Here is an 11386-nt window from a genome sequence, read left to right on the forward strand (position 1 = left end):
CTAGACCCTGCTTGCGCTAAGAATCAAAGTCTTGATTTTGATTAACGACGCAATAACATCTGCAATATTAATTCTTGCTTCAGGTGAATCTTCGCAACAATTCAGGGCTAAACCAAAAATAGATGACATGTAAATCAATATGTCATCAATTTGTTCCCCAATTTGTTGGACTAAATTTGAATCCAAGACCTCCATAATTGAATTTGGCAATGATTCACTGATCCATGTCTTCAAACTTAGTTCTGCAACAAATATATCATCTGTTGGCTTTCTTCTTGTGAAGATTTCCATTAGCATAATCCCATAGCTGTAAATATCTCCTTTCACAGAAACAATCCCCTTAGTTCCACACTCTGCATGTTAATATTTACTACTATATATCAAATATTCTTAAATATAATAAAAATGACTAAATTGTTTGAAAATAGTTAATAATTATCAATTCGTTTCTTTCTTTCTTTATTGGAAAAATCAAATAGATTGTAAGGACTCAAAACATAAAAATAAAATGTCAAGAAGTTAATGAGAAGAAATGACTTGGTGCAAGGTATCCAATAGTAGCTAAAGTCTGTGTATGAGTTTTAGATTGACCTTCATCCATGAGCTTAGCAATACCAAAATCACTAACACGGGCAACCATATTTTCATCCAACATGACATTGGAGGGCTTTAGATCACAGTGAACCACAGGCATTGAAGAACCATGATGAAGATATTTCAATGCAGATGCAACATCTATCATTATATTTAACCTTTGCAAGAAACTTAGACAATAGTTATTTGAATATAACCAACTGTCTACACTTCCATTTGACATGAACTCCATCACCAATGATTTGAAATCAAGATTTGAGCAACTACTGATAATCTTTACCAGATTTCGATGCCGTAGATTTCTCATTGCATTGCATTCTGCATCAAAGCTCTTTGATTTTGCCTCTGATTGTAAATCAAATACTTTGACTGCAATAATCTCACCATCAGGAAGCTCCCCTTGATACACAGAGCCAAAGCTCCCCCTTCCAAGTAATTTTCTCTCATTGAATCCATTTGTTGCTTACAAAAGTTCATAATATGATATTCTTCTTAGAGCTCCTAAAGCTGATAAACCCCTTTCAAGAGTACTTTTAATTCTTTTCCTTTTAAGTCTAAAACATATGATGCATGCAACAACCAGAAAGGTTGACACAACTATGGGAAGTATGCATTTGAGTAATATCTTCTCCGCCATTGACATTTTGTTATCTTGTTTACCACAAGGTGGTACTTGGAGGCGAATATTTCCACAAAGTGGTCCATTATGCATAAAAGATTGAGTTGTGCAGTTCTTGAAAGGTCCACCATCAGGAATCTCTCCTTGTAATCTATTATATGAGAAGTTGATGTTCTGAAGGTACAAAAGTGATTCTAATGACTTTGGAATAACACCAGCTAGCATATTTTGGGACAAGTCCAAGGAGATCAAGCTTACCATTTCACCAAGTGATGTGGGAATTGACCCATTCAATTTGTTATGAGCTAAGGAGAGATTCTGCAAATTTTGTAAGGAACTGATGGTTGTAGGAATGTTGCTTGAAATTTGATTTCTTGATAGATCTAATATTACAAGTTCTCTCAAATTCCCAATATCGGGTGGAAAATCACCAATAAAAGCATTGGAGGACAAATCTAACATTAATATATCAGTGAGACCCCAAAGAGATGTAGGTATCTTAGAGTTCAAATTGTTAGATCCTACGTTCAATTTTCTAAGAGAAGTCATATTTCCCGAACATGTTGGTAAAACACCAGAAAGCTTATTATTTTCTAGATACAACTCACCTAAACTCTTAATTAGACAGAGCTCATCAATGAATGATCCTTTGAGTGCATTGTAAGCAAGAGACAATACTTGAAGCTTCTCTAGCCCTTTGAGTGAATGAGGTATTGGTTCATTTATATTATTGTCATATAGAGAAAGTAATAGCAAGTTGCTCATGTTTCCAACTTCTACGGGAATATTACCCTCAATTCCACATGACTGTGCCCGGAAGAATTCTGAAGTTATGTTTCCAATTGACTTAGGAAGATTGGGTAGTACATGATTCCCTGATAAGTCTAGATATTTCAAATGCCTACAATTTGTCAAGGAAGTAAAGAATTGATGAGAATCTTCGATTGTCAAATTGTTGTTATATATGTGAAACAATTCAAGCAATACTAAATCTCCAAAATCAATATTGGGTAGAGTTCCACTGAATGCATTGACACTCAATTGAAATTGAATAAGATTAGAAGAGTTGAATATACTACTTGGAATATTTCCAACAAAATTGTTATGATCCAAGTGTAGATATTGCAAGTTAGTCATTTATATATGGTAATGTTTTAGGAACACAAAAAGGAGCAACAACAACAACAACATAGTATAAACATACTATCCTACCATGCAGTGCTGAATTTTGTATCGGGGGCAATAGATGGGCTATGACAGATACAGAGTCAGAAATTAAATTTAAAGGGGATCAAGTTTGAAAAGTATAATTTAATAAAGAAAAAGTAATTTTTAAATTGACAACATATACGAGAGAAAAAAAATGCAAACCTATGACGGTGAATTTGCGACGAAATGCAAACACCAAAATTTCCAAGCGAAATTGTGATTCTAGTTAATGATCAAGGTTCTTCTGTAATTTGCCGAAAAAAATCTCACTTTCTTTTCCTATTCCTAGTTTAATATTCTAAAACCCCTCCATTAATTCCCCGTGATATTTGAGAATTTAAAATCTTTACACACTAGAGTTGACTAGCGTCTACTCTGTCGTGTGATATACGAGCTTGAACAATATTAGACATTTTCAGAAGAAAAAAATTCAACATTAGAATAAAAACTTAGAATTTAAATATTATCAAAAACTATTTTTATTAAGTCAAGAATAATTTGACTATTACAATATATATATATATATATATTCTTGATTCGTGGATTTCTAAATTTTGTCAAATCTTCTTCCAAACGATGTATTATTTATAATGTATTAACATAGTATTTATAATGTAGTTATTCCCTACTAGCCAAACGATGTGGGTTTATCGTGTCATTGTCTAACCTCGTTATGTTTTTAACTAAGTTCCATGTCTTTGAAGACCCATGTTTTGATGTAGTGGTATGGAGAAAGAAATACCTCCCTCGCTTGATAGCTCTAGAATTTGTTCGGACGCATCAACACCTAAGTGTTTATTCGCCTATTTATTGAGTTTGGCTAACTGAATAATTTTTTTAAAGAGTAAACAGTGGTTAAGTCTTACATTGACTAGAAATGAAGGAAATGTTGTGTTGTAAAGGTCTCATGTGTATTTTGGACATTTAGTGCATTGCCTCTATTAACAATCCTCATTCTCCCCCATTAATTAGTAATAGAGCCCTAGTTCAGCTCGACAGGGGAGTGGGAGCAAAATCCTATTGTAGATCTAGCGAGTAACTTGGGTGACTCACATTTGAGGGAAAGATATTTACGTTTCAAGTGTGAGTGATTAAGTCCAATATCATCTATAATTGGATAATATATTAAATATATACGAGAGGTGACCCGTATGTCACTATCGACGCTGAATTGACTCCCCAACAATGTGAACTGAAATTCGTGTATATTGGAGAAGAAGAAGAAATCATTGTTCAATATAAAACATTAGGACATTATTTTGAAAAACAAGTTTTTCCTGTACATTTTATATTTATATTTTTTGCAAAAAAATAAGACATTAGTTTCAAAGCCACGTTGTATGTACAAAAAAAAAAAACATGTTTGTTGAGTTACAAGAATATTGAAACAGAAGAGAGAAAAGTGAAGAAAAAGTATGAAGCAAAGAATATTATTTTGCATAGAATGAAAGTTAGTTACAGAGATTCCTTATATAGGTTGTTATTGTATGTACACTCAATACTAATGTGTACTAGCTGTATTACATCATAGCTCAACATCCCTATAATCTAGGAGGTTAGTTATTCCTAGTAACTAACTCAAACTAGTTTAGAGTTTTCTGTAACTTGTGGCACAAGCAACTGAGATGCATTGTGTTCCTGTTGTTGATCTTCCAATAACATTGTTTCTATCTTCTTTGTATTATATTTCAACATCCTCCCACAAGCTTGACCATGATAAATATTTATCATTCCAAGCTTGGATATGAATTGATTGAACTTTGGAGGTGCTAAAGGCTTTGTTAAAAAATCTGCTAGCTGTTCATGTGTTGAGATAGGAAGAAGTCTAAGCATTCCCTTTTTAAGTTTCTCTCTAACCAAATGGCAGTCTATTTCCAGATGCTTTGTTCTCTCGTGAAAAACTGGATTTGAAGCAATATGAATTGCACTTTGACTATCACAATACAAAACAGGTTGCTTGCTGCAGTTGATCTTCAAGTCTTTTAAAATATAGAGCAACCATTGAAGCTCACATGTGGCAGTGGAGAGAGCTCTGTATTCAGCTTCTGAAGAAGATCTTGAAATGGTTACTTGCTTTTTAGCTTTCCAAGATATAAGTGAAGAGCCTAAAAAGAATTAGAATACAGTTGTTGATCTTCTGGAATCCACACAACCAGCCCAATCTGCATCAACATATCCAAGTATTTGAGCTTCTGAACTTCTAGGAAAGAAAAGACCAAGACCAGGATTATTCTTAAGATATCTCAATGTTCTACAAGCAGCTTTGTAGTGTGTAATAGTTGGGGAATTCAAAAGCTGACTCAGTTGTTGAGTAGCTAGAGAAATGTCTGGTCTAGTGGTGTTTAGATACAACAATCTACCAATGAGCCTCCTGTAGCAAGACACATCTTCAAAGGGTGCACTGGTGTCTTGATGCAGTTTAATAGAAGTATCCAAAGGTGTAGATGCAGGTTTAGAACCTAAGAGACCAGAAGAGTCAAGTAAATCCAGACAATATTTTCTTTGGGATACTGTAATTCCTGCTTTAGAGTGAGCAACTTCCAAACCCAAGAAATATTTAAGGATGCCTAAATCCTTAATTTTGAATTGAGCATCAAGAATATACTTGATTCTTTGGAATTCAGTAAGAGAGGTACCAGCTAATATAATGTCATCAACATATACTAAGAGTGCTGTAAAATCATTATTATGTTGAAGGGTGAATAGGGAGTAATCAGCTGTGGACTGTGAGTAACCTTCATGAAGTAGTAAAGTAGTCAGTTTTTCATACCATTTCCTGCTTGCTTGTTTCAAGCCATAAAGACTTTTGTGCAATTTACATACTTTGCCAGGAAAACTTGAAACACCTTCTAGTATACTCATGAATACATCTTCTTGCAAATCTCCATGAAGAAATTCATTATTCACATCAAGTTGATGTAAATTCCAATTATGAATAGAAGCAACAACTAGAAGAGTTCTAATAGTTGTGAGTTTAGCAACAGGAGAGAAAGTGTCAAAAAAATTCAGACCCTCAATCTGATTGTACCCTTTAGCAACTAATCTGGCTTTGTACCTTTCAATAGAGCCATCAGCCTTGTGTTCACTCTATACACCCATTTACTCCCAATTGGCTTTATATTAGGTGGCAAATCCACAATGGACCAGGTACCATTATCAGTTAAGGCCTTTAACTCAGCATTCATAGCTTGTAACCAGTGTTCAGACTGACATGCCTCTTTATAGGTTTTGGGCTCAGTACTTTGTGTAATGGAAACAGGAAAAAACTTTATGTGATGGGGAAAGATGATCAAAGGAGTGAAAATGATTAATGGGATAAGAAATACCTGAATTGACTGATTTTGGCAATGAGGTGGAAGAGTTATTGCAGATGTAATCTTTCAAATAGCTGGGAGCAGTTTTAACTCTAGTAGACTTATGAATAACAGGTAAAGTAGGAGAAGGAATGATAGTAGGAGTAGGAGTAGGTTGGTCATTAAGAGAATTTGAAGTGTGAGTCGAAGGAGAATCTGACACATTTCCAGAAGGAGAAGATATATCAATGATAGGGTCATGATCAGAATCTTGAGCTATATGTGTATGGTATTCCCATGAAACAGTTGAAGGGTTATGTTTGTAGGGAAAAATGCACTCATGATGTGTCACATTTCTGGAAACAAAAATCTCTTTGGAATGAGTATCAAGAAGGATGACCCCTTTCATACCACTCTTATATCCAAGAAAAACACACTTCCTTGCTCTAGAAGAAAGTTTTATTCTGCTAGACTGAAGAGTTGATGCATAAGCTAAAGAACCAAAAACTTTTAATTGATGTAAATCAGCATTTTTATTATGTAATAGGAAATAAGGAGTTTTGTTATTTAAAATGGGACTAGGAACTCTATTCACGATAAAAACAGCATGAATAGCAGCATAGGACCAAAATTTTTTGGGTAAATGAGATTGAAAAAGAAGAGCTCTAGTAATGTTCAAAATGTGCTGATGCTTTCTTTCAACCCTTGCATTCTGCTAAGGTGTCTCAACACAACTAGTTTGATGCAAAATACCTTTAGATGCATAAAATTGAGGCATGTTAAATTCAGGACCATTGTCACTTCTGACAATTTTAACATGACAATCATGTTGATTTTCAATTAAAGTGATGAAATCAATGACATGTTGTCTGGTTTCACCTTTTGATTTCATCAAAGTTAACCAAGTAAATCTATTGAAATCATCAACATCAGTTAAAAAGTAAGAATGATTATGAATAGAAGAAATTGAAATAGGACCCCAAATATCAAAATGTATTAATTCAAAAGGCTTAGTAGCTTTATTACAACGTTCTGGGAAGGGTAATTTCCTATGTTTAGCAAAATGGCATACATCACAAGTGGCTTTTGAATCTACATGAACAAAAGGAAACTGAGATTGTAAAGACTTCATTCTGGAAAATGAAAAATGTCCTAATCTGAAATGCCAGAGAGCACTATCAGGTAGAGGAACATAGCTAGGAATAGTCTTGCTGGCAGAGCAAGTCAGCTTATTTGAAAGATTCAGATAGTATAACTCTTCCCTCTTATCACCAGAACCAATCATCTTATTGGTTTTCTTGTCCTGAATAAGACATTGGAAACCATCAAAAATCACAATACAGTTTAAAAAATTGGTTAATTTTGACACATAAATGAGATTGAAATGAAATTCAGGGACATAAAGTACATCATGAATGATGAAATCCTCATAAAATTTAATGGTTCCAGATTGTTTAGCTATAGTAAAATGACATGTAGGTAATTTTATGTGAGTTGGAATGATTTTATTGTAAGAATGAAACCATTTCAGATTGCCACAGATATGATCATTGGCTCCTGAATCTATGATCCAAGAACTAAGAGTGAAATTATGACAAGTTAAAGACGAACAAAAACTTGTACCTTGTCTGTCAGTTGGTGAATGACCAATAGACATAGAAGAAGAAACCTGATTGGAGGCATGAGCAGTCTTTGAACCTTGATTAAGAGATGAACTTTGAAGTAAAGACATTAATGTTTCATAGAGATCATGTGTGATAACTGGAGAATCAGCTTTATTGTCAACACATGAAGGAGGTTTATCATCATTAGCAACTTCCTCCTTTGCAATATGGTTAGCAGATGAAGAAGAACCAAAATTCTTCTGAAGATGTGGTGGAATGCCATGTTTCTTCCAACAAGTTTCCAAAGTGTGATTACTTCTTCCACAGAAAGTACACACACGTGATCGATTCTTGGAATTGGATCCTTGATATTTACCAGAAGAGTTTCCTTTGAACTTTCTGGAATCAGCATAGTTAATCAAAACAGAGTCTTCACTAGGTGAAGTGAAATTGCCTTGTCTTTCATGTTGTAAAACCATAGAAAATATTTTGTTCATTGGGGGTAAGGGATCCATTAACAAGATTTCACCATAGCAAAATCTCATTCAATCCAGTAAGAAACCTTATTGCATACAACAAAGTTTGATTTTGTCTAGCATTACGCATGAATTCACAAGAACAACGGATTCTACATATACAATTGGGAACTGGCATGTAGATCTCAAGTTCTCCCCATAAAATCTTCAATTCAGAGTAAAAAACAGTTACAGTTTTGGATTCTTGTTGCAGAGCATAGATTTCTTTCATAAGTTCAGAAATTCTTACCAAATCACCTTGAGAAAATCGTTTCTTCAGATCATTCCAAACATCACACGCATTTTCCATGAAAATTATAGATTGTGCAATTGAAGAAGATACAGAATTGACAATCCATGAGTGAACTAAATTGTTGCAACGATTCCAAGGACGAAACAGAGGATCAAAACAATCAACGATAGGTTTGATTGTTCCATCAACAAATTCATACTTCATTTTACCTCCCAATGCTCTTCGCATCGAACGAGCCCAGGAGTGATAATTCGAACCATCCAAAACTGGAGAAACCGTAACAGGAGAAGGACCATCGCTTGGATGAACAAAGAAAAGAATGGATTGATCGGTGAGAACGTCGTTGTTGTTACGAGGCGCCATTGATGGAGCTTGAAAAAGCTTGCGGAAAAGGAATCAAAAAGCTCTAGATACCATGTTGAGTTACAAGAATATTGAAACAGAAGAGAGAAAAGTGAAGAAAAAGTATGAAGCAAAGAATATTATTTTGCATAGAATGAAAGTTAGTTACAGAGATTCCTTATATAGGTTGTTATTGCATGTACACTCAATACTAATGTGTACTAGGTGTATTACATCATAGCTCAACATCCCTATAATCTAGGAGGTTAGTTATTCCTAGTAACTAACTCAAACTAGTTTAGAGTTTTCTATAACTTGTGGCACAAGCAACTGAGATGCATTGTGTTCCTGTTGTTGATCTTCCAATAACATTGTTTCTATCTTCTTTGTATTATATTTCAACAATATTGTCTCTTTTTAGGGAAAAATAAAATTTTCAAAGCTACATTGTTATAGCAAGCTTTAAGGAGAAATCGAGGAAGAGATAGTATTTGAGAGGAAGGACAATTTCTACTTTTTAAGAAGATATTTCTTATTTTCTTATTTTTTAATTGCTTTGCAAATGATAAGATCTACCCTTTTTATAGTTTTCAAAGAAGAGCTCTACACATATCATACAAATATATTCTACACATCTCTTGAAATGTTTTGGAATAAACCACTTATTAGCTAATTGGTCTAAGCACTTTGTTGATTAGTTCAATCGGCGAAACATTTATTATCCAACAACGCACACACTCACTCTCTCTCATACAAGCGTGCACATATGCATACATACATACAAATATACATACATATATACATGTATGCATGTATGTATGTTTGTTTGTATGTATGTGTATATATTTGTATGCTTCATCAAATTTAGTAATGAGAAAATTATAGACATAATTTATTAAATTTTAATTCTATTTTTAAAGGTTAACTATGTAACTTCTACGTAAAGATTTTCATATTAAAGAGCATTTGTAATTAAGATGATTTTTTTTTTTTTACCAATTTTAAGATAATATTATTCTAAGAGAAAAAGATAAAATTAAAAAAAGCAAATAAATGCTTTTTAAATGTTTCTACAAAATGTAAAATAAATGAAAATGATTGATATGATTCTTATTTCGAATGAAAATATTTTGAGATAGAAAAAAATAACATACCTGTGAAAAAGTTCGAAGCTAAAACCAAGTATATCAATGATGTACAATTACCAATTGATCGTGGAATGCTTCCTTCAAATTGATTGTTGTTTAAAATTAAATTTTCAAGTTGAGGATGTTGATTGAAAAAATCATTCGGTAGACTTCCATTTAAACTGTTGTAGCCAAATTTGACCACCCTCAAAGAAGTCATGTTGTTAAGTGATGGAATGTTACCTGCACATGTGTAACACTAATATCACATTTAATATTTATTCATTAATACAACACATTAAATTTCATGACTTCATATGTTGTGTTCTTGACTCATTTTCTGTTTTTGGATTTGAGTCCTGCTTACCGCTCTTGTGTTATTTGGTAGGTCGTTGTTGTTTTGGTGTTCTTTGGTTTTATAGGGTTATAGCTTATTGTTTTGTTGTTTTGTACTAATCTATTGAAGTGGTTTGGTGTTGTTGTTTCTAAACAAAGTGGTGGAAGAGTTTTGGGTCTCTAAGGAAAATATTTTTAATTTTGTCATTGTTACTGAGAAAATCATATGAGTTAAGAAGAGTTATGAGGAGTTATGAGGAGTTATGAGTCTCTTTTACAAACACAATAAGCTAGTTTATAGTGGTTTTTTCTATATTACCCTCTCTTATTTAGAGGGTATTTTACCCTCTCATGATATCAACCAATCAAAATGTAATATATATTGGCAACATTAAATGTCATAAATGAGTTAATTTTTTTCTAAAAAAAGAATCAATTAAAATCAAAGGTAATTTTTAATACTTTTAATTTTTATTTAATTATAGACATGATTACATTAGAAATCATTTATCTTATTTATTTGTTACACTTGGGTCCTTTATCTTTATTTTTTCCGCTTAGGTCTTTTATCTCTTATAAAAGCACATATACATCCTTTTTCTCATTTTTTTTATTAAAAAAAATACATAATTTTATTTTTTTAAATATCTTTTTATTAAAAATGAAACAAATCCAGAAATATGATGAAGATGTTCATCATCTTCATCTTCTTCCTTTGAATCTTCATCATCTTCATTGAATCAAAAAAATTTCTACACAAATATATCTCCAAATATCATGAATTAATGTTATATTCACCTCAAATTTTCTTTTAAAAACAAAAATCAAACCCCTATAAAAAAAGAGATTTAGTTTCATCACAAAAAAAAAAGTAGTTATATAAACTGTCACGCTGTATATTATTATTATTATTATTATTATTATTATTATTATTATTATTATTATTATTATTATTATTATTATTATTATTATTATTATTATTATTATTATTATTATTACTTTCTAACTCAATATTCAAGCCCAACATAAACATAACTCCAAAATTGATAGCAGTTTTGCACATCAATTTTATTTTTTCCAGAACAATCTTAACTTTCGTAAAGCCTAACCCTTCCGCTAGTGACTAAGCCTCCACCATCCGCCTTGCAATATTTGTGAAATTAAGGTTTTGATTTTTGTGTTTAAAATAAGATTTGAGGTGAATATAACATTAATTCACGATATTTGGAGATATATTTTAGTAGATTTTTTTATTTATTTAAAGAAGATGATGAAAATTTAAAGGAAGAAGATGAAGATGATGAACATCTCCATCATATATTTTTGGATTTTTTTTCAGTTTTAATAAAAATATATTTTTAAAAATAAAATTATGTATTTTTTAATAAATAAAAAATGCGAAAAAAGATGTATATGTGCTTTTAAGAGAGATAAAGGACCTAAACGGGAAAAAATAAAGACAAAAAACCAAAGTGTTACAAATAAATAAGACAA

The 11386-nt window shown here is 32.2% G+C and overlaps 1 protein-coding gene across 1 annotated transcript; it reads right to left on the reverse strand.

The window, feature by feature from the left end:
- On the reverse strand, positions 1-2350 carry LOC25502843 (probable LRR receptor-like serine/threonine-protein kinase At3g47570). The gene is made up of 3 exons (XM_039829089.1): positions 1255-2350; positions 538-1056; positions 1-353 (listed from the first exon to the last, which is right to left on the reverse strand). The coding sequence occupies exons 1-3, from the start codon at positions 2348-2350 to the stop codon at positions 1-3; spliced, it is 1968 nt and encodes a 655-aa protein (XP_039685023.1).
- Between the last annotated feature and the right edge of the window lie 9036 nt (positions 2351-11386).

Source organism: Medicago truncatula, chromosome 8, assembly GCF_003473485.1.
Source record: "Medicago truncatula cultivar Jemalong A17 chromosome 8, MtrunA17r5.0-ANR, whole genome shotgun sequence".
Lineage (NCBI taxonomy): Eukaryota > Viridiplantae > Streptophyta > Magnoliopsida > Fabales > Fabaceae > Medicago > Medicago truncatula.